The 23,829-nt window shown below is 27.8% G+C and overlaps 10 protein-coding genes across 10 annotated transcripts; 4 read left to right on the top strand and 6 right to left on the bottom strand.

The window, feature by feature from the left end:
• Positions 1 to 293: 293 nt before the first annotated feature.
• BN7_3585 (uncharacterized protein) lies at positions 294 to 1,643 on the bottom strand (the record flags this gene model as incomplete). Its single annotated transcript, XM_011275831.1, has 1 exon — positions 294 to 1,643. One exon carries the CDS (start codon positions 1,641 to 1,643, stop codon positions 294 to 296), a length of 1,350 nt encoding a protein of 449 aa, XP_011274133.1.
• A 2,645-nt stretch (positions 1,644 to 4,288) lies between these two features.
• BN7_3584 (uncharacterized protein) lies at positions 4,289 to 5,197 on the bottom strand (the record flags this gene model as incomplete). Its single annotated transcript, XM_011275830.1, has 1 exon — positions 4,289 to 5,197. One exon carries the CDS (start codon positions 5,195 to 5,197, stop codon positions 4,289 to 4,291), a length of 909 nt encoding a protein of 302 aa, XP_011274132.1.
• Positions 5,198 to 5,539: 342 nt separating this feature from the next.
• On the bottom strand, positions 5,540 to 6,865 carry BN7_3583 (uncharacterized protein; the record flags this gene model as incomplete). The annotated part of the gene is made up of 1 exon (XM_011275829.1): positions 5,540 to 6,865. The coding sequence occupies one exon, from the start codon at positions 6,863 to 6,865 to the stop codon at positions 5,540 to 5,542; it is 1,326 nt and encodes a 441-aa protein (XP_011274131.1).
• Positions 6,866 to 7,429: 564 nt separating this feature from the next.
• OPY1 (Opy1p) lies at positions 7,430 to 8,500 on the top strand (the record flags this gene model as incomplete). Its single annotated transcript, XM_011275828.1, has 1 exon — positions 7,430 to 8,500. One exon carries the CDS (start codon positions 7,430 to 7,432, stop codon positions 8,498 to 8,500), a length of 1,071 nt encoding a protein of 356 aa, XP_011274130.1.
• Positions 8,501 to 8,815: 315 nt separating this feature from the next.
• Positions 8,816 to 10,387, top strand: CUR1 (Cur1p; the record flags this gene model as incomplete). Its single annotated transcript, XM_011275827.1, has 1 exon — positions 8,816 to 10,387. The coding sequence occupies one exon, from the start codon at positions 8,816 to 8,818 to the stop codon at positions 10,385 to 10,387; it is 1,572 nt and encodes a 523-aa protein (XP_011274129.1).
• Positions 10,388 to 10,478: 91 nt separating this feature from the next.
• Positions 10,479 to 12,359, bottom strand: BN7_3580 (uncharacterized protein; the record flags this gene model as incomplete). The annotated part of the gene is made up of 1 exon (XM_011275826.1): positions 10,479 to 12,359. The coding sequence occupies one exon, from the start codon at positions 12,357 to 12,359 to the stop codon at positions 10,479 to 10,481; it is 1,881 nt and encodes a 626-aa protein (XP_011274128.1).
• Positions 12,360 to 13,210: 851 nt separating this feature from the next.
• On the top strand, positions 13,211 to 14,695 carry CUE2 (Cue2p; the record flags this gene model as incomplete). Its single annotated transcript, XM_011275825.1, has 1 exon — positions 13,211 to 14,695. One exon carries the CDS (start codon positions 13,211 to 13,213, stop codon positions 14,693 to 14,695), a length of 1,485 nt encoding a protein of 494 aa, XP_011274127.1.
• A 285-nt stretch (positions 14,696 to 14,980) lies between these two features.
• Positions 14,981 to 16,651, bottom strand: BN7_3578 (Glucose N-acetyltransferase 1; the record flags this gene model as incomplete). The annotated part of the gene is made up of 1 exon (XM_011275824.1): positions 14,981 to 16,651. One exon carries the CDS (start codon positions 16,649 to 16,651, stop codon positions 14,981 to 14,983), a length of 1,671 nt encoding a protein of 556 aa, XP_011274126.1.
• Positions 16,652 to 17,459: 808 nt separating this feature from the next.
• Positions 17,460 to 19,505, top strand: MIF2 (Mif2p; the record flags this gene model as incomplete). Its single annotated transcript, XM_011275823.1, has 1 exon — positions 17,460 to 19,505. The coding sequence occupies one exon, from the start codon at positions 17,460 to 17,462 to the stop codon at positions 19,503 to 19,505; it is 2,046 nt and encodes a 681-aa protein (XP_011274125.1).
• A 365-nt stretch (positions 19,506 to 19,870) lies between these two features.
• On the bottom strand, positions 19,871 to 23,680 carry STE20 (mitogen-activated protein kinase kinase kinase kinase STE20; the record flags this gene model as incomplete). Its single annotated transcript, XM_011275822.1, has 1 exon — positions 19,871 to 23,680. One exon carries the CDS (start codon positions 23,678 to 23,680, stop codon positions 19,871 to 19,873), a length of 3,810 nt encoding a protein of 1,269 aa, XP_011274124.1.
• Positions 23,681 to 23,829: the final 149 nt, after the last annotated feature.

Genomic DNA, 23,829 nt, shown 5'->3' with positions numbered 1-23,829 from the left:
CATATATTGATCTCCAATTCAACCCATTTTATGAAAGAAGTGGTGATTTTTGTACTCTTATAAAGTGGAAACTCAATCAGCCGCTGTCATAGTAATCTGGTTTTGTGTTTGTGATGGATCCATCATCCAATTCAAATTGGTTGAAGTGAAAATGTTAGACCCACGTAACTTCGAACCTCAACATCTACTAGATCTTGTATAGTAGATGATTCATTTAAGCGAATGAAAGCTACATATTACCTTAATCACATCCAGAAACTATAAAGAATATGTATTGAATTTTCTATAAACCTTCACATATGTGTAGCTCTTGATGGTTTATTCACCAAAGTTATCGTTGGTTTGAGATCGGATAGTACATAATCTCGAGGTCCTTTTTTTGAATTATTTGATGAATCTTCATATCCCATAAGTGAAAGTGATGTACTGATTGAAGACATGAATTTATCAGAAGTCATAATTTTAACAATTTGAATGATTGAATGTTCAACTTGTGATTTGTTTTCAAATTTTCTATTAATCACTTTAACTTTATGAGCCATTGATTGAAAATCTGTCGAGAATCTTGCACCTCCTTCAATAATACGATCATTAATTGGGATATTTTTACCTTCAAAACAGATTTTAAACATGTCATAAAATGGATTATTGCCCTCAAGATCTTCTGAACTATGAATGTTTCTCATATAATTTTTTTTATCAGAGGCGAAAGTTTCCAAAACAACAGCCAAGTGTGATTGTTCATTTGAATACACATTTATTGGGAAAAAGGTAGAATCTTGATCATTAAAATAACGATTTCTGGAACAATTTGGACGGTTTTGTCTTAAACAATTTGAACCTTCAAATCTTGGTAGTCTGATATGATGTTTTTCCACTCCATCCACTTTATTTATCTTCCTTAAAGTTCTATTAACTTTTGAATGTTTGGAGCTAATAATCTCATTATAACCATTTAAAATTGATATATTTATCGTGAGATTTCTTATGATTTTTTTGATAAACGATATATCATTTGTTAAGATATTTTCAAATAACTCTATAATTTTCTTATGAGATGTAATGACCTTATTTGTTGAATTAATTAGTTCCATACTATCCCGGTACTCTTCCTCATTTGGTACCACATCAATATATTCATAATCATAATCAGTTCCTTGTTGGTATCTTTCACAAATTTCATCATAACATGATAGCTTATCTCTAAAAAAAACTTTTGCATTTGAAATAAATAATTCATCATTTTGCTTCATCTTTTTTGTACTACTAATCACCAATAACAAGTTTAAGTTTTCAAATTTACCATAAAGCTGGGGAGCAAAAGCGTTATAAAAACTTTTATTTAATGTAACAAGCACACCAACATTATCATTTGAGCTCATAATTTCATACCAAAGCTCTAAGGGGAAAACACCAAAAGCAGATGCTTCTTTTTCAGCAGTTTCATTATTTATTTTAGAAAAAGCATCAGGGTTCAAATTTTGAATGATTGATGATTTGTGATACCTAGAGGATAAACATGGTTGAATGGCAGGTGGTGCAATTTGTCTGGAAATCAATGGTTTGGGGGTTGGAAAAAGGTGGTGATAGTTCCAAGGAGCTGATGGCTGGGGAGATTGTTTTGATAAGTTTAAAATGTTCATATTTTTAAGGGTCTTATTGTTGTACTTTGTTATTAATACTTGTTTCTGAAGCTAATAAAGATGGGAATAAAAGATAAGAATGAAGTTTTGAAATTTAGGACTCTTGTGGTTTATTTATACACTATATCAGAGAAAATAAAAGTATTCACTTATTTTAAGTACTCAATTCATCAACGTATTCTTGAACTCATTATTGAACTCATTATTGAACTCATTTTAAGACCGTTCATGTTATCATCTATATAGCTGGCCGATAAAATCCGAGATATTAATACGAGAACATATATACTATTTCAAAGATCAATATAATATCTATACAGTTTGGTTAACAAGTTAAGCATCTAACTAGTAGTAAATGCTCATAGATAAGAAAGAATTGCAAGTTCAATGGTTATATTGGGTGAACATGAGTTGTTATGTCATGGAACTTATAACTCACGCCAACAGGTATAGCTGGGCTTAGAATATGATCTATGAAACGATATAAAGGGAAGTGAATGAATCTTGCAAAGGATCAATTATTGAATAAAAGTTTTGTTATCTTCTTTTCCATTTGATAGATGTAGACTCATTGTACTTGCCACCGATTCATTAATTAGCCGCTGTGACAATTGAAACTGTGATCTATAAATTTCCAAGAATTTATTAACGCCTACGGCCTTAGGGATTAGCTACTTGAAATTTTCTGGAATATAAATATTTTAGAATATCCTGTTTTTTTCATAATATTTGTTTTTAATTTTTACTACTTGAATTACTCAAAAAAAACCTGATAAATGGTTCATTTATCGAAATTTCTCGTTAATGTCAAAATCTGTGTATGTAATTTGAAATTTGAAGCAAAGTTCGTTGGGAGCCTGATTAATGATTTCCTGTATATTTCATCTTTTCTTTATTCTGATGGTACAATTAATGCAAAATTGATATTTCATCAAAAAATGTGACAAAGACGTCTAGTTTAGATGATCTTTATATTAAAGGTTCTCTGATCTAATGAACGTTTTGTTATTCTTCTTTTTCAATACTTTAGTAGCTCTCCATAATTATCGATTTCATTCCATATATTACAATCCATTGATATTAGCCGCCATGTTCATTAGTGATTGATTAATTGATAATTGTATGTGCTGGAATTGAATCTAACGAAACTACCCCTTATTAATATATACTGCTTATTATTCAATGGTTAGACCTGAGATCCCTAGTTTATTCCATTATAAGTTGAACTATTAGGACAAGTTTAATCATCTATTGAATGTCGTATAAATTATCATGATAGGGTTGGTATATTACAAGATAAGTGATACTCTCCTGTTTTGAATTCTATGTAGTTCTACAAAATGCCATTACTATATTATTATTATTATTATTACAAGCTACTTATCTTAGCCGCTGTTTCTGAGCAGCTAGCCAATTGATCTATGAAATATACAATCATATCATAAAACCTTAGCCTTGTATAATCTTCATAATTTCTTACTGTTATTTGATTGAAACTAAAGTTAAATCTCCATTGTTATACTAAATATTTACCAATAACTTATATTTATGTTATTTACATCTATTATTCATATACACAATATCAATCCATCTCAAGTTTCAATAATTAGATAAACTAGCTCGATGAAACTTTTATTTAAAGCCATCAAAATCTCCATATTATCACCCAATCTCAAAATTTTATACCAAATCTCTAAAGGGAAAACACCAAAAGTAGATGCTGTAAGAATATAATGAATACCAGAATTTAACTCATGATTGATTCAACTTTTGTGATACCTCGAACATAAGCAGTGGTTGCATCACATATGGAAAAAATGTTTGATAATCAATTTTTTATGGGTTAAGCCAAAATTTCCAATAAGCTAAATCATCAAAAGATTGTTTAGATAAACTTTCGATATCCACATTTGTAAGGGTCATACTTGCATGTTGTTATACTTTTTTATTGATATTTGCTTTCTAAAGAATGAATATGGATAGAACACATGAAATAAAAGTTTTGAAATTTAAAAATCTTGTAGTTATTTAGATTTCTGATAACTCAACAAAATGACTTAATTCATTGACAACAGGAACTTATCATTTAAACTCATTGCAAGATCGTTGAAACATCATTATCATCATCATAACTCATGAGTTCTTGTATTGAAAAAAGTGAGGCTCCAATGGACCATTTTTCAAAGTTGAAGCTTATATGGAGGCAAATGAAATTTGTTTCAATACTAGCGATTATTGATAGTAGTTGTCCACTAATTACTTGTAGGCTGTAGCTATGATATTCGTGATATTACATAATGATCGAAAATAATGAATCCCGCTTCAGGGATTCGAATGGAGGTGATTTAAGATCATATAACATTCAAGATTACTTAATTAAAAGAGTTCAAATTGAGATCTAAATTTCATAAAGAAAAACAAGGTGAATCATACACTACTACTGAAACTTGGTTTTCACTTTGTAAGATAATTTAGTGCTAGTTATACTACAGTCAAAGAAAATTAATGGATGCTGATTTTCAAATTTTGGAACAATCGCATCAAGCAAGTTTATTTTTAGTAAATTTATATGTTAACTTCTGATTGATTTATTAATTTAATATGATCTTGATGGATTTTCTTGGTTCTTCATAATTTATTTTAATCTAATGATAATTAACAGATGGTGCTTCAAGAATACTCATTATAGCTGATTTTTCATTTGGGGACAACTTTGAAAAATTGATTAAATTTTGCAATGGAATAAATTTTATCTTAGACCAATGAAGTGATTTGAAAGAAGTGATTTTTTCCTCAATTTTAAAGCTGATAGCCAATCTGAAGTCATTTTTTTTCATTTTGTAACACTCCATCAACTTTTCTGAATCAATATTCAGTATCAGTACTTCTAATTCCACTATAATTTTTGTAATGAACTTATCTAAACATTTTTCACATTCCATATCTTCCCCATGCACAAAATATTTGACATATTTAGACAAAATGTTTTGATAGTTTTGTGAAATGAAATGATCACTTATATCCAGAATAATATCTTCTCTTGTTGCATTTTCTAGGTTTTCATCAGGTCCTTTAAGTAAGTTCATGTTATCATTTTCTCCTCTAATGTCCAATACAGTGTTTTCTTCAAAAATTTTAGTAATATCATGATGGGAATAGTAGCTAAATCTTTCAGATTTTAAGTTCATTAATCTAATCCTCAAGTTTAGATACATCTCTAAATACTGGGTAATATTTTCAAGTAAAACTTTATTATCCATTAGTCTATGGTTGATACCTTTTAATACCAGATCTGTCCTTTTCATCAAACAATTGAAAATCTCAGCCTTTAAATTGTCTGTTGGCTGGAAGTAAGCAACTTCAAAATTAAATAAATCTGATTCCATCAAAGATGGTAATAAAATGGTATTTAACATGGCAAGTTTCGATTTATTGATTCTCTTGTGAAATTGACTAATTTTAGTGAATGTATAATCTGTATCAATTGTTTGAAACAACAAAATTGGAATAAAAAAATCTGAATGCATGGAACCTATCTTGAGCATAGAAAACATGTTTGAAATTGGATTTAAATTTTTAATTGAATCTTTAAGAACTATGGTCAGACACCCCATCCCAAATGGTAAATCAATAAAAGGCAGCATATTAAACTAAATTCAACAATGATATGCTTAGCTATTGTTAGCAAGTGCTTAGCAGTAGCGAAAATCTAGCTGGCCATCATGAATAGATCAAGTTTTAAAAAGAAGTGGCGATTTTGAACCTTATATAGTAAAAACTTAATTAGCCGCTGTCATAGTTAATGATTTTTGTGTTACGGAAATGCAAGGAAATTGAAAATTAGAAAAATTGATTATGTAATTCATTATATAAGGAAAACAGCTTCATATTAAAAGCTAGAAAGGACTTTTATTCAACAATGTCATTATTGGTTTTTGACTAGTTATACTTCTCCTTCTTTCTCTTTTATAAGATTCTTCAAAGTTTTCGTTTCCATAATCAAATCCAATGATTAAAAGTGAAGTATCTATTGAAGAAGAGGAGTTTGAACTAGATGTCATTGTCATGGTTTCAATTATTTGATGTAATAAATCATTCACTTGAGATTTTGAAGCAAAGTTTCTATTCAATATTTTTATCAATTGGGATTTCTCTTCAAAATTTCTCAAAATTCTGCAGTATTGAAAATTGCTAAGGATCAATGGACTGCCGTTTTTATATGAACAATAGTTTAAGTAAAAATCAAAAGGGTTCTTTGAATTTAAATCATCATAGTTTATAAATTTTGTCATATTTTGTCTTTTATTTGAATTTATATAATCAAAGACACGATTCAAATGTGTTAATTCTGTTGTGTAAACTTTTTCAGGGAATGATGGCTCATCACTTGTAGGTACGTATCCAACACCATTATCAACATTGACTCTTGGTAATCTTATGCTTTGTTCAAATACACCATTCATTTTCTTTGATTTCTTTAAATCTTGTTTCAGATTAGATCCTTTTGATCCAATAAGATCATGATATCCATCCAAGATTGAAATATCAAGAGAAATACTCTTTATGGATTTTGTAAGAGTTAATTGATCATTTGGTAAGATATGTTTAAACAAACTTTCAATTTTTTTATGAGATGTAATTATCTTCTTTGATTCAAACCCATCAATATTAGAATAGTCTTTAGTTGTTCCAACATCAATGTATTCATAATCATAATGTGCACCTTCTTTTTGTCTTTCACATATTTTATAACATTGAGAAAGTTTATCTTTAAATTCAATTCCAACCTTTGACATGAATATTTCATCATTTAATTTCATTTGCTTTGTACTACTTATAACCAACAATAGAATCAAGCTCTCAAATTTACCATAGATCTGGGGAGAAAATGTATGGTAAAAAGTTTTATTTAATGTAACAAGCATACCAACATCATCATTTAAGTTCATGATTTCAAACCAAAGCTCTGGAGGAAAAACACCAAAAGTGGTTGCTTCTTCTTTAGTAGCTTTTTTATCTTTTGTATCAGTGGAGGCTGAAAACACATTAGAGTTTACCTTTCGAGTGATTGATGATTTGTGATACCTAGAGGATAAACATGATTGAATGGCGGGTGGTGCAATTTGCCTGGAAATCAATGATTTGGGGGTTGGAACAGTGAGGTAAGATTTCCAAGGAGCTGATAGCTCGGAGGATTGTTTTGATAAGTTTATAATGTTCATTTTTGTAAGGGTTCTATTGTTGTACTTTGTTATTAATACTTGTTTCTGAAGCTGATAAAGATGGGAATAAAAGATAAGATTGAAGTTTTGAAATTTAGAACTCCTGTGGGTTATTTATAAACTAGAGCAGAGCAGATTAAATAGCTAGTTAAATTGTCATGAACTCATTATTGTACTCATTTCACGACGGTTGAAGCATCATCATCTATAGCTGGCCGACAAAATCCGAGAAATTAATACGAGAACATAAATACGTACAGTTAAACATGCTCTTTCAAGAACTTTAACTCAGAATTTTATGCGCAAATAAACAGAGAATCAAAAGATGAATTCAAATACCAATAACATACATAGAAATTAAAGACTTCTCATAATTGTTGATGATTCTAGTTTATACTACGCCGATTACCTCAGCATTGACTCAGCATTTCCGAATAATAGCAAAAATTGAACATCCCACACAAAATTGAACGAAACTTTTGAGAGAATAATATTAAAATAATTTTACAGGAAAAACCATACACTTTTCATTGTATTAATGATTATACCCAATTCAAAAATATAATGGCTGACTCAAATCTTAATGAACATGAAATTCTAATTTCATCATATTTATTGAAAAGAAATAAATCTAAAAATTGGCAAAAAAAATGGTGGGTATTAAGAAGAAATCAATTATCTTATTATAAGGACTCAAAAGAATATAAAGCATCAAAAGTTATACCCATTGGTAATATCTTATCATTCAGTAAAATCCCTGATAATCATTCCAATCATTTCATTATAGTTACAAATGAACGTATTTATCATCTTAGATCATTAACCTTGGAGGAATTTAATTCTTGGTTTAATATATTAACAATGATTCTTAATTTAAATGATGATGAAGAATTCAATAATGGTTCCAAAAATTTCTTCAAACCAAGGAAAATATCAGAAAATTTGGTGATTAAAGATGCTAACCAGGATATCAATCAAGGTAATAACCCAGAAATTGATCAAGAAGATCATGGTAATGATGAAGAAATTGAAGAAATTGGTCAAGAATTACATAGATTGAATTTCTCAGGGACAGATGATAATTTTACAAGTGGATTATCAGATGGTGGATTAAGTCATTCAAGCTTCCATCATAATAATGTTTCATCTCATGCAAATAATTCAAATTTCTCCATAAATCATAGTTTACCACCCCCAATACCTGAAAATTCCATATTTAATAAGATTAATAATGATGAAATTCCAAATGTTAATGAAGATCCAGAAACTACATATAATTCATTATCATTTGATTCACCTGAACATTTAATAGCTAAAGGCTATCTTTTAAGGCTGAAAAAACGTTACAATCAATGGAAAAAATATTATATAATATTAACAAATCGTTCAATGATTTTTTATAAAAACTTGAAAGATTATGAATCAAATAAATCATATAAAAAGATTAATTTGAATGAATTAATTGATGTTGTGGAATTAGATCCTTTAAGTAAAAATAAATTATATTGTATGTTAATTATAACACCAATGAAAAGAATACGATTTTGTGCAGAAAATGAAGATGAATTAATTAAATGGTTAGTTTTATTAAAAGCTATAATCAAAACCAGGAAAAATGCAACAACAACTTCTTGATGAAGCCTGATAATATTTCAAATTCAATACATGGTTTTGAAAACCTCTCAATCAATACTTTATGTAGATTTATTTGACCAGCCTTGATGACAGATGAAGATAAGTGAGTTCATATCATGAGAGATTTTCATTTATAAAGTTGACAACAGAAAATGATCAGTTTGAAGTCATATATAAAGGATGTGAAACTGCTCAGTTATATTCAATTCAATTACAAAAAGACCACCTGAGCTTAACCAAAATCAACACTACCAAGCAAGAATTTCAGCATTTGACACATAATTTTACCAATATTATTTCAAAAAAACATAGATCATGCCACATTCTTATAAGCTATTTGCTTCAATCAAAAATACTGTTGAAGGTCATATCTTACCAAAATATTTCCCTAAATTCTTAGATCATTATTATGACCGTGAAGAAAGTGAAGAAAAAAACAAAAGTTTAAGAGAAAAAATAGCATCGGAATACATTCAACCAGTCTTACATTCTTATTGGAGGGTGAAAACATGTCATTATCCTATAAAACATTGTATCGGTAGAGGATTTTCAAAAAGTAAAAGAACCATTAAAGTTATGGTAGATAAATGTCCAAAGAAAGATCCAACAGATAAAAAGAAGAATGATCAAGACAATACTGAGAAAAAAAATCCAACTTTAACTGGTGAACTACCATTAGAAATTTGGAATGATATAATAATGATGGGTGCTGATCCTAAAGTATTGATAAGAATTAACAAGCAATTTTATCATAGTATAGCTCCAAGATTATATAAAAAGTTTGAAAAATTACAGCTTCTTTTGATCTTAACTAAAACTGATAAGATTAAAGCAAATGATTCTAATTTTTTGAAATATGGACCAGATTATCCACATAAACCATGTGTTAATGGTTATAAGATTTATGAACGTTTACAGGAAGGTATTAAACATGAATTTGAATTTTTGGAAGTAATTCCAAAAACTGCTCAATTTGCTGAAATTTTTTTGGGCCCTATACATAAAGAAATAAAGAAAAAAACCAATACAATACTTATCTCATCTTTCAATGATATAGAGTTTTTATTTGAAAATATTTTAAATAATGATGAATCTGTTTTGAAACATATGATTAAAAATATTTCAATGGATATTTCCATATTTGATGGGTTTGAACAAGTCATGTATACACCTGGGAAAATTCAAGGCTCAGAATTATCTATTGATGATTTAATTAAAAGTATAATTGATAAAAGAAAAAAGCAACCTGAAAATACTGAGATTGAAATGTTTCAATCAGAAACAAATGGACTCTGTGTCACCAATCACAATGATAATTTTAAAGGTTGTAGATGGAAACAAGAACCAGATGGTAATTTGAGAACTAGATATATTTATGAGACAGAACGTGGTTCTTTTTACAAAAGACACATGAATAATCAAAAATTCCCACTCAATGTTTATTTCATGGAACTTTTACATATATATCAATGTTATCAAATTTATCTCGATGATGAAAGAATCAAATTTGAAAATATCAAGTCAAATGAAGAGTTGTATCAGCAAACGCCATTTAGAGATATTTATGATGAAATTTTCACTGTTGATGAGATTGCTGATTCTTGTATTGAATATGGTTCTCGGTCATTGTTGACCTTTGAAAAATGTTCCAGGATGAAAATTCCACATAGATGTTTTAAAACTGAAGATGAAACTTTCAAGAAATTAAACAATATTATCTGTTTGATGCTTAATGAAGACAAAATTTCAACATCGTTATTATTTAATGGTATTTGCACAACACAAGAAAGAGTAGATCCATCATTGGACAACATTTGCCTTAATAGATGTGGTTATTTATCAGCTTATAAAGGTATTTCAACACTTGTAATAAACAAACACAATTGAGGCCTCAAACTTTATCAAAACATCTAAAAATCTGATGAATTTCAAAAATTGAAAAAAAAAAAGTCATAATGAAGTTATGGTGAATAAACATTTAAAGAAATTTTTCATCTGGATCAATTTTTTGAAGATCATAATTCTCAAGATATCGATTATCATCAATAATACTTTGTCCATAATCGACCAAATATGCATTATCATATTCATCAAAACAATAATTATACTTCCTTATATCATTATGATCAATCCCAGATTTATAAAGAATTTTAATTTGTTCATTCAAATTCTTTTCCCTTTGAGAATTTTTTTCATATTCATTATCATTTATAAATTCAAGACATTCTGTACAAATGAATGGCCCCCAATAAGAATATTTTAATTTTCCTTCTGATGATAACAATTCAAGATTAGTCCATCCATATTGTAGTAAATTAGGTGTATTAATATGATCTGATTTCCCATGTGTTGAATTCCAATGATTAATCTTTTTCAAAGCTGTAATTTCTTTAATATAACTTTCTTTTATATTTTCCAAAATGTGCTTGAAATTCTTAGAATGATCTTCTAATGTAAACAATACATTAATTTCGGATTGATTAAATTCTTTAGCTTCATCTTCATAATATGGCATGCCAACAATAGTTCTATACCAATGAAGATATTTTACATTAGCTAAATCAAACATTTTGAAGAATACTTTATTCGAAATGTTTGACGTATTACTTTTAAATATGGAAGTTTGATCAATAATAAGTTTTATACCTCTAAAGTATGAATATTGTTCTAATAATTCATAATTTGAAGTTTTCAAACTGACATTAGTTGGGAAAAGTTTTGTTGAATCAAAAATTTTATCACCTTCTGATTCTTTTTGCAGTTTTAACCTTTTTGAAGCCCTCGTGTTTTTAAAATCTTTTATTTCCTCCTCTTGTAACATTTCCATTTTATTCAATGCAACATTTTTTTTAAACCCGTGATTAAATTGTGATATAACAAATGGATTGAATTTTTTTTCATTCCAACCTTCATCCAATGATCTATATGTTCCTTGGTTTAATAAATCATCACCATTTGAATCTTTTAACCATGAATCTGTACATAACTTTCTTCTAATAGTATCATAAATTTTCAACAACAACGAAAGCTGAATTGAAAAAGAATCAGCTGGTGTATCAGCATTATTATCAAATAATTTATATCTCACAGGAGCACCAGCAATGAACACATCTTCTTCATTATCACTTTCCCATTTACCATCTTTTAATGGATATTCAAGATATATAGTATTATTGAAATTACTAATTATATAACTATTGAATTTTCCAAATATTTGAAATGGAGCAACTTGACGGAAAATTTTTGATAAATTGGCAAAATTACCATCAGTTTTTTTATTATTATTTTCAAGTATTTTTGAAAACTCCCAACCTTCTATATCAATCCCACATATTGGTATTCTTGAACAATTTGAATCAAATAAATTAAGTGAAAAATCTGATATATGTGAATGAAACATTTCTTCATCTCTAAGGTTTTTAGGGTATGATCCAAAATCATCATCCATAGAGGATAAAGAATCCCAAATTAAACTGGGTTTTGATTTTTCAATGAACCTATCAAAAGTCTCAAAACGAATATCATTATCAATTGAAAGTAAATAACTAATAAACCGAAACATTGGTTCCAAGATGAGTCTATCCATGGCTTCAGCTCTAAGTTTGATGTCCCTCCCTAGATCTAATCCTAAATTAAAGACATATAACTGGTTTGAATAGAGCACATCTAATAATGACCTTAATCCCTCCTCAGCTTTCATTTCATCAATTTTGTTTAATGAATAATCAATAAATAGTTCTAGTTCATGAATATTCCTATAGAGTTCATCATTTTTGATTTCTTCAACGGATTGGAACTTAATATTCTTGAACGAATGATTGAATATTGAAAGATTATTAGAATTGATCCTATCCTCCATCACTTTATAACAATCAATATCATCATCATCAGTTTGAGGGAAATCATAACTTATTTGAGCTGTGATAAAGATTTTCCATAATGAATTAAAGTATTTTGGTCTTTCATTTTTTTTTAATTTAAGTCTTTCAACAATTTTGGAGTTTAGATCTTCCCCTAATATACAAAACTTCGACTTTATTTTAAAAATAGCTATCAAGCTAAGTTAGTTCTCTTCTTTTATTATAAAGCCAGCAAAGGTATGGAAACTTACCATTGCATAGTTCCTCTTTATTATTAACATCAAGATAATATTCATTCTTTGTCCCCAATTTCTCTTGTTGACGTATTCTGAATAAACTTTGTAATTTAAATTTAGTTAAAGATTGTGGTAGATATTCATTAAAATTATCAATTGTGTCTTCAAATAAGATAGGGTCTTTATAAAGATCATAGATATATCCTGTGTATGCTTTTACCATCTTGTTGTAGTTCCTAATAGTCATCCAGCATGATGAGTATCAGTTGTTTAAATTTCTCAAAATGTTTGGGTATTATTGTTTATATAGGATCAGCTACCAAGCGAACATAACCATTTAGACTACATAAGTAGTGAACACCTTCAAAAGAGAACATGATCATAACATAAAACCATGGATTGAAAGGTTCTATAGTAATTGTAGTAAAATCACTCAGTAGTTTAAAATCAACTCATTTTTGTTCTCCATAGTTAAATTCTGTTCTCGTACGAGAGTATTTTCTGTTTTGTATGGAACTCCTAAAGAAAAACAAAAAAAAAATATTGTTTCAACTTTTGAAACATCAACAAAACTTCAACAGATACAACAACTAGAACAAGATCTATCTATAAAGATGTCGTTAAGGAAATTTGAACACAATGAGCTACCTTTAAACAACACACCGCGTAATATTGCTCCTTTGGATTTTGTTGATGTTGATCCAAACTATCACATCTTGAAAGAATGTTTCCCTGAATTTCCTGGGGGTCAAATCTTTGATGCTTTAGAATATGGTGAAGGTGATTTAAACAAAGCTAGTGAATATTTAATCAGTGGTATGGGCTCAAAGGGATCTGATGATGGTGATGATGAGGAAGAAGAGGAGGAAGAAGTTGATGTTGATTCTCAAGATTATAAAATATTATCCCTAGCTGAAATGTTCCCAGATTATAAAGTTGAAGATATAACAAATGCTTTAAAAGAATCAAATTATGACTTTGAACAAGCTTCAGATCTATTATTAAACCAAGGCTTTATCCATCAAATACAAAATGAATTGAAAATCCAAGATGAATTAACTTCAAAAGTTGAATCATCAAATAGAACTTGGGCTTCAATAAATGATGAAATTTCAGAAATTATGTCATTAACTGAAATGACTGATACAAATGAAGTTAAAAGTTATTATCATCAAAATGGTCGTAAAATGGCTGAAACTTTAATTGATATAATATATAATCAAAGAGATAAAGAAGAAAAGGAAAGACAACAAAAAGAAAGATCAAAATTGAAACAAAGATCATTACCAAGAGGTGGTAGAGTTCAAACAAATAATAAAAACACAGGAAATAACAATTTCAATGCATATACATCATTAGAAAATAACAAGACCAAGACAACAATCGATGAAAAACCTTATATATTAGATGAAAATAGTACAGAATTAGCAGAGTTATCATCATTAATTAATGAAGATCCAAGACTATTAAATATTAGTTGGGAATTTAATGAAAAAGTTTTAATTCATTTTAAAGGTTCAGTTCAAAAATCAATGAATTTAATTTTAAAAATTATTGAAAATCCAGAAAATGTTTCCAAAACATTTAGAGATGAAGAAAGTTTAAAACTTTTACAACAACAACAACAACAACAATCAAATTTCCATACAGCAACAACAAATAGTTTACTACAAGAATCAAAATTTAAACCAGTTTTAAATAAACCAAAATATCAAACTTCATATAAATATACTAAATTAGATAATGATTTAGATAAATTTCAATATAAATTAAGAAGAGATCAATTAAATAATTGCAAAAAAGATAATAGATTAGATTTACATAGATTTCATGTGGGAAACGCAAAAGCGACAACAATGATTGCATTAGATGAATGGTGGGAAGATGAATTAAGAGCAAGAGAATTAATTGGGAAATCAGATTCTGGATTTAAAGCAAGAGAAACTGATCCTTTTATTGTAATCACAGGGAAAGGTTTACATAGTGATGGAGGTGTTTCAAAGATTAGAGCAAGTATTAAAGCTTTATTAAATAAATCTAGATATAAATTCTTGGAAGAAGAAGCAAGATTTGTTGTTATAGGACTGAAAAGATTATGAATATATATTTTTTGTAAAGTTTTATATATACCTTTATACTAGCCATTTTTATACTTTATATTTTATACTTTTTGATAGCCATTTTTATAACCATTTTATATACTTTTTATAGCAATTTTATAACAGTTTTTATACTTTTTATACTATTTTTGATTGAATATTTAGCTTTTATAACTTTTTATACCTTTTTATATATGAATTGAGACATTTTTATTTCTTTTTTATACCTTTTTTATACCTTTTTATTATAACTTTCCATCAAATATACATTATGATATTCTTTCATCAATTTTGATCATTTGTATAAGCATTCCCATCAACCCATTTTAATCTTAATCCACAAACATCCATTCTAATTTTTTCAAATAATTCATGACTATATTCCCAATATTTCCCCGCGGAACAATCTTTAGTAGTACCTTTTGGTTTAACTCTTTTATTATTTGGATTTTTAATAAAATCTTTATGATTTGAACAACGTAATCTATTTGACATATAATTATCTTCAATTTTTTTTTCAATCCATGGTTTTGGTATTGGTAAATCTGAATAATGTAAATATTTAATATTTGGAATAAATTTTTCAGATTGTTGTTCAATTGCTGATAAATCATAATATGGTGGTTCATTATCCCCTGTGATTAATCCATGTTTTTGATAAACAAATGGTTGATCCATTGGATCTGCTAAAAATGATTTATGATCTGTTACAGTATTTAATTCTGATGTTAATACACCATAACGTTGATGAGGTAAAATTAAAAATTCTGGTGAATCAAAATCTTCCAAAGATTCAATTTGGGGTTTGGCTCTATCTTTTTGTAATTCTAATGATTTAATTAATTTGAAAACATAAAAATTTATAATATCCATATCAAATTCATTTTTTTTTCTTTGATCAAATGATGCTTCAATACGTTGAAATAATTCTTTACTTGGTTCAATAACCATTATAATATTTGTAAATGAATATTCATCTAAAAATGGGAAATTTGGTAAATTATTATATAAATTATTTTGGAAATTCAATTCATTAATCTTGAATTCCATTGTTGTTTCATTAGCTTTATTATTTATTGGTAAAAAACCCTTGGAATTTTGAAAAGGTGAAATGTTTTTAGAAATAAATTCATTCATTTCTAATTGTTTTTCCATTTGAGATTTTGGTTTAAAATTATATTGATTTGCATGATATTTTAAATATTCTTGTTTAGCATAACGTTCTTGAGTTAGCCAATATCCAGTAACAGAAGCTAATTTAGTATGTGGTATGAAAAATAATTCATCTAAATTTGATTGAGGAAGTATAGCATCAGAATCTAAATAAATAACACGATTATAATCAGTTTCATTGAAAACCATTAATTTTGTAAAACTTGAAATCCAAATATTAACATCTTGTTTATCATTCATTGTTTTAACTTGGGTTGCTTTTAACAAGACATTAAATTTTTTACTAAAACTTGTTAAAGTATTAAATTCATATTCATGTTTTATAGGATCTTCCAAGAATTTATTATTAACTAACAAGACTAATTGAGCACGAGTTTCATATTTTCTTAATTCTGCAAAAATCATCATTGCATTACACATATGATTTGTTGAAGTTGCATAAAGAATATAAGCATATTTTGTCCAATCAATAGAATCTAAATCAGTATTATTATAAATTGAATCAATAATTTCAGGTGAAATATATTTAATATGTTCACGATCATAATCTAAAATTTCATAACCTTGAGAATCAGTGATGATATTACTTGGTTTATTATCACTTGTTGATTTGATTTTTTGTAAAACATTTGGATGAGATGTATTTAAATTTGGTAAAAATGAATTTGAACTTGATGAAGACGTTGTTAATAAGCATATTAATGAAATTGAAATAACAATTGCTAATATGAATTTATTATTTATTTTTGTTAACCTATGAAGTAATGAGCGAGTGGAAGACATGATTTATTTCATATGTGTTGATGGTATGGAAGTTGAGTATGGAAGTTTTCAATGCCCAATACAAAGTGTCTAATATCTGAGACTTTTGAAGTTTAAAATCAATGCAGGAACACAAGAACAGAAGAGCAGCAGCAGCAGCAACAAGAGCAACAGACCGTATTGAATATGAATGAGTGTGTGTATGAATATCAAGTATCTGACTGTTTATCCACCAAAAATTTCAACTATAAATTATTTTTTTCCCAATGTTTTCATTTTATTTTCATTTTATTTCAAATAATTATTATTGAGTATAAAAGAAATCATAGCCAACGTGTGCATTATGTAATCACAGTCACAAATATTATGTAATCAACAAAAATATTACGTCATAATTACACAATCAATAAATCACGTGAATATTACATAATTAAATTTAGGAATTTAAAATTACATAATCAATTACGTAATCATTCATTTTTCAAAACATCGCGTAAATTTTGAAAACATAAACAAAAATAAACAAAACAATGGAAATTTAATAAGAAAAAACAAGAATTAAATAAACACAATTGACAACAACAGAGTGCTATTCAATCGCATAGGGAAGAAAAGGGTATCTTATAAACTGCTGAAGAAAGTCCCATAACAAAAATTATACTATCACTTTGCTGGTGCTTTGATTTCAATATTATAACCTTTATTATTTCCCCTAACGGTTGATCATAATAATTTCAATTGAATAATCATATCATATTACATCAAATCCATATCAACTACTTTATCCATTCAATCCCATCAACTCCATCAAGTCCATACACTTTCAACTATGGATTTTTCAGAAATTGGTGTCAAATCTAGGAAAACTGGATTAAAGGCAAAAGAAAATGTTAAAAGAGATCAACATAATATGGAAGATGTTGATGATTTCTTTCAAGATGATCAAACCATTAGAAATCAACAACAACAACAACAACATCATAATCAACAAAATCAGCCCAATAATATAAATACAAATGGTAGAATAATATTCCCTCCTTCACAAAATTCAAATTCAAATTCAAATCAAACAAATATTAGAAATTCTCCATTAAAATCTCCCTTACAAACAACTAAATCAAATAATCATCAAAATTCAACTTCTGATATATTCAATAATAGATCTAATAATAATAATAATAACAATAGTGATGACAGTGATCAATTTGATGATGCAATTGAAAATCCTCAAGATTATAGTAATAATGATCAAGATGATGATGATATGGAAATTGATGATGAATCAAGAGGTGATATTAAAATGATTGATAATGAAAGCTTTAATAATCAAAATTTTGATATATCTTTTGGTAATGATGCCAATAATGATATTGATGAATATAATAAAGTTTATCCTCAACAACAACAGCAGCAACAACAACAACAACAACCAGGTACACCGAAACAATCATTATTTGTATCATCTGAAAGTTCAAGTCCTGATGTAAATTCAAAATCTTATTCTCAAAGACAACAAGAATTAGAAAAAAATTTAACTATACGATCTTCAGCAAGAAAATCAATTGGTAATAAATCATCAGGAAATTCAATTATACATAAATCTCCAATAAATTCAAAACCAAATTCAAAATCAATTTCTTCAATTTCAAAAAAAATTGCATTAAATAAAAAACCATCAAAATCATCAAAACTTAAAACTCCACCAAGATCAACTCATTATTCCACTGAAGAAGAAGAAGAAGAAATTGATAATGATAGAGTAATAAGTGATTCTGATGAAGATCAAATTCAATCAAATAAGAATACAAATCAATATGATTCTGATGATAGTGAAGAACAAATTCAACCTCCAAAAAGAAGAGGTAGACCTCCTACAAAACAACAACAAGCATCATCACCAAAAAGATCAAGACAACAACCATCAATTAATAAAAATGATCGAGTAAATAAATTTCAAAGAAATAATGTTCCAAATTCACCAAATTCAAGAGAACATATTATAGATATAAATAGTTTAAGAAAAGAACAAGAATCAAGATCTCAATCAAGAAATAAAGAATTAAAAGAACAACCAACAAGAAGATCTTCAAGAGTTAGAATCCCACCATTAGCATTTTGGAGAAATGAAAAGGCAATTTATGAAAAATCTAAAGGTGATTATGTACCAACTTTGAAAAAAATTATAACAATTGATGAAAAAGTTGATCCATTACCCTCAAGATCTTCATCAAAAGTTTCATCAAGACATACATCAAGACAACCATCCAGGGCAAGTTCTAAGAATAGAGTTAATGGAAGAAGTAATCCAACAACACCTGGTGGTGGTAGATATAAAAAACAAACATATCAACCACCAATTTTTGAAGATGATGAAGAACAAGAGGAAGATGAAGAAGAAGAAAATGATATATCAAAATTACCAGGTACAGAATGGTTTAGAAAAGGTTATTTAAATATTGAAGCATTTGAAGGACATGGATCAGATTTAAAAAATGATCGATTAATTGCATGGGGTCCAGGTACTGAAACTTATACATCAGAAGTTAAATCATCAACTGATAATTTTAAATTAGCTATATTATTTGATAAAAATAGAGATTTTATTGCAACGGGGATGATGTTAATACCACCAGGTGGTATAAAATCATTAAAGGGAACAGATACAACTTATTTTGTATTTTATTGTATCTCAGGAGTTATTGAAGTTACTTTATCAGGAAATGTATTCATTATTAAAAAAGGTTGTTCACTTGAAATTCCAATGGGAAATTTTTATCAATTTGTTAATAAAGGTAAAAATGATGCTTCTTTGTTTTTTGTTCAAACAAGAGGTCAATCTGATGATGATTGGGATGAAGATGATGAAGAAGAATAATCAATTAGCGTTAGCTAAATTATGAATAAAAAGAAAGGAAATTAATTTAACAGATCTTCTATAATAAGATGAATTAGCTCCTTAAGTTTTATTTCTTTATTATTAGCTTGTTATTTAGTGTTTTTGTTTTTTCTGGATTGTTTTGTTTTTTATGATTTAATTTGTGATTTACATGTGTTTTGTATTATATATAATTTTGTATTATTTTAATTAATTAATTTTGGGTGTTTAAATCATATATATAGGAGTTTTATAATTTTTATCAATAATTTACAAAGATTTCGTATAAATAATTATTAACATGTAATTGAAATTAAATCATATATAATATACTATATATATAAATTTTGTCCATTTTTAAAATTTTATTCATCATCTTTTTCAGATAATTTCTTCATACGAGCTAATTTAACCAATGGAGATAATGAACTAACATCATCAGCTTGTAAAATAAATTCATCATTTAATAATTCAATAGCATTACCTCTTAATTCAGGATCAACTTGTAAAGTCCAATTTAAAAATCTTCTCATTAAATTTGTTAAAGAATCTGGATCTTTTAAATTTGGTGTACCATTTGTTGCAATTAAATATAATGCTCTTAATGGAGTTTCATTTAAATATGGTGGTTCTCCTTCAATCATTTCAATAATCATAATACCTAATGACCAAATATCAACTTTTGGTCCATATTCTTTTCTACTAACAACTTCTGGTGCCATCCAATATGGTGTACCAACCATTGTTGTTCTTTTTAAATTAACTTCATTAATTTGTGCACAAAATCCAAAATCTGTTAATTTAATATCTCCATTCATTGATAATAATATATTATCAGATTTAATATCTCTATGAATAACACCTTTTGAATGTAAAAATTGTAAACCTTTTAAAGTTTCTCTTGATACTGCACCAATTTGTCCCTCAGTCATAACACTATGTGTAACAACATCAGTTAATGAACCACCTTCCATATATTCCATAACAACCCATAAATCACCACGTAAAAGATATGAATCAATAAAATTAACAATATTTTTATGTTTTGAACCTTTCATAACTAAAATTTCATTTATAATTAATTCTTTTTTAGGTTGTTGTTCTAAATTCATTTGTTTTATAGCAACACTAAGATTTGTACCAACTTCATATGCTGTATAAACACCACCAGAAGCACCTTGACCAATTTTAATTAAATTTCTATAAACTTTTGATGGATCACCTTCAGAACAAATTGTTGCTAATTTTGCATAAATTTGTGCATTTTTACGTTTCTTTTCTTCTTTTTTACGTTGTGCATTTATTGCAGCTTGTTGAGGATCACGTACTGGTTGATCTTTTGGAATTGGTGGTGGATTAATATTATTTTGTTGTTGTTGTTGAGGTTGTTCTGATTTCTCAATTGGATGTTCATCAGGTATTATTTCATTAGTATGTTTTGGTACTGGAGGTGGAGCACGATGAGGTATTTGTGATTGTGGTTGTTGTGATTGTTGTTTTGGTGATTGATGATAAGATTGTGGTGTTTGAGGCGTTTGATGATGTTGATTTGTAAATCTTTGTTGTTGTGGAACAATTGATGAATGTGAATTTTGTTGATGAGGTGTTGAAATTGGTGATTTTGTTTGTTGACTCATAACAGATCTTGATCTTGATAATGGAGAAACAATACTTGGAGTTGCATTAATTGATGATTGTTGAGGAGGTTTTGGTGGAGGTCTTGAAGGAATGAATTGACGATCTCTTGATGCTTCAGGTGATGATGTTGTAATTGAAGGTTTATAAGCAGATGATTGATATTGTTGTGGTGTTGATAAACCTTGATGTTGAGGTGTAGTTGTTGTATTAGAAGTTGATGAAAATTGACCTTGTTGAGTAGGTTTTGGAGTTCTAAATGAAGGAGTTGAAACTAATTTTGAGCTTGGAGGATTAAATTTCTTGAAAACTTCTTTATCAGCATTTTGAGTTTGATCTTGATAAAATGCAACAATATCCATAACAGCTTGAGGATTTTGTTGTTGTTCAGTTTTAGTAATACCACTTGATGTTAATAATTTTTCCCATTCTTCTGGTAACCCAGTATATTGACCATCTTTATCAACACCAACATGAGCAACATGTTTTGCATCATAAGGAGTAGAAATTTTTAAACTTGAAGATGATGAACCACTTGAATATTTATTTATATCTTGATGAGAATTTGAACTATTACTTCTCATACTATTAACAAAATTTGAAAAAACTCCTTTAACTTTATTACCTCCACTTTTTCTTTTTTTACCAGATTGTGATAAGTTTTGATTATCAAGTGAACTTTTTGATGTAAATGGTGAACTTACAGACCTTATACCAGTTTTTGATAAATGTGATTGTTGAATTGGAGTTGCAGTTGTTGTTGGATTTGAAGTTGATCTTGATTGTTGTTGTGGTTCTTGTTGTTGTGGAGCTTTTGGAGTTGAAATCATTTTTGGTGTGGGTATTGAGGAAGAATCTGAAGATTTATTTGTTATATAACTATGATTCTTTGAAGCAAATGAACTTGAAGTACTTTGAAATTTATAATCACGAGTTTGTTGAGATTTTTGATTATAATCATCTTGTTCAACATCACGTTCATCTTCTTCTCTAACAGTAATATCACCAACTTCTTCACTTAAATTTGTACCACTTGAACCAAGACTTGGTATATTAACATTTGAAGAAGTTGCAATTGGTTTTTCGAAATTTTTCAAATCATCATCGAAATTTTCTGAATATTTAGATGATGATGGTAAATTATCTGATGATGAAGCATTACCACCATATGAATCAATAATTTTTTGTTCAAAATTTGAACCTGTTGCAGTGGAAACAAATGATGAAGCTGTTAAATTTCCAGCTGTTGCACTAGTACCACTAGCACGTGGAATATCATTATTATCATCTGGGGCAAGTAATTCTTGAGATCCAACATTATGAGAAGAAGTTTTAATAACTGGAGGTGGTTGAATATGATTTTGTTCAACTTCATTTTCAACTGGATTTTCTTCTTTGGAATTTATACTTGAAGTTTGTAATGGTGTACTTTCACCATTTGGTGAAGGTGATTTATATTGATCATCATCATCATCATCGTCATTATTATCATCATCATTATTTCTTGAATCTATTGAATTATCAGTTGTATCAATTGTTGAATTTGTTAATTCAGTATCACGCTTGTTATTATATTGATAAGGTTCAATTTTAACAGGATCCTTTAATGTTTTTTGTTTGAATTGGTCATCTGAATCATGTGAATTTTCTTTTAAATGATCATTTTGATGATTGAAAATTGAAGTATTATTCTTATTATTACTGTTATTTATTGAAATTTGAGAAAATTGTTCATTAATTTGAGATTTTGAAGTTATTGTACCTTCTTCATCATTATCTTCTTTAATTCTTGGTTCATTTTCAAGATTCAATTCTTCAATTATATTATTTGAACTTTTATTTTGTTTTAATTCATTATGATTTGGTGATTCATTATTAATTTGTCTTGTAGTTGGAGTAGCTCTTTGGAAAGTTGTTGCTGTGGCAGTATTAACAATTCCAACAGTTATATCATCATTTGTATTTGAATTATCTTCTTGAACAGAATTATAACTCCTTACAGAAGAATTTGTTGAGCTTGATGTTGACATTGTACTAACTCTTTTAAAATCAATTGGTTCATCTAAAGAATTGATTAATTCATTAACTCTTTGATCTTGTTTTCTTTTACCAGGATCTAAAGTTTTACTATTATCAGGATCTTCTAGATCTTCTATATTATTATTGATATTATTTTGAATTTGATCAACATTTCCATTTGAAATACTTTTAGTATCGGAATTTAAAATTAAATTATTTTGATCACCTTTAATTGAATCAATTTCATCATTATCAATTAGGGAATTTCTTGAACTTGCTAAAGCAGTGACATCTAAAGTACCCGGATGACGTGGTAAAGAACCAGGTGAAGCACTTAAAGCATCCAATTGAGACTTTGATACTTTTGGTGTAGCCAAGTGAATTGAAGAATTTTTATTTTGAAGTATTGAAGATCTTTTTGATGATGAATTCAATTCATTTGATTCATTATTTGAACTTGGAGTATTATTTGATAAAGTACTATGGAATGAAGTATTAATAGTGGAAGCTTCGTCAGACATTTTTGTAATTAAATTGAATTCTCCTTTCTTTCTCTATAAATCTGTGTAAAAAGAATTGGTATAATTGTGAATGTAAACAATAAATGTGGCAAAAATTGAAAGTATGAGAATGTCACCAGAAACTAGGAGCAGTATTGATAGTACTAAAT

Source organism: Wickerhamomyces ciferrii, contig 00101, assembly GCF_000313485.1.
Source record: "Wickerhamomyces ciferrii WGS project CAIF00000000 data, strain NRRL Y-1031 F-60-10, contig 00101, whole genome shotgun sequence".
NCBI classification, from domain to species: Eukaryota; Fungi; Ascomycota; class Saccharomycetes; order Phaffomycetales; family Wickerhamomycetaceae; genus Hansenula; species Hansenula ciferrii.
This window is presented reverse-complemented; position numbering and strand designations above follow the sequence as displayed.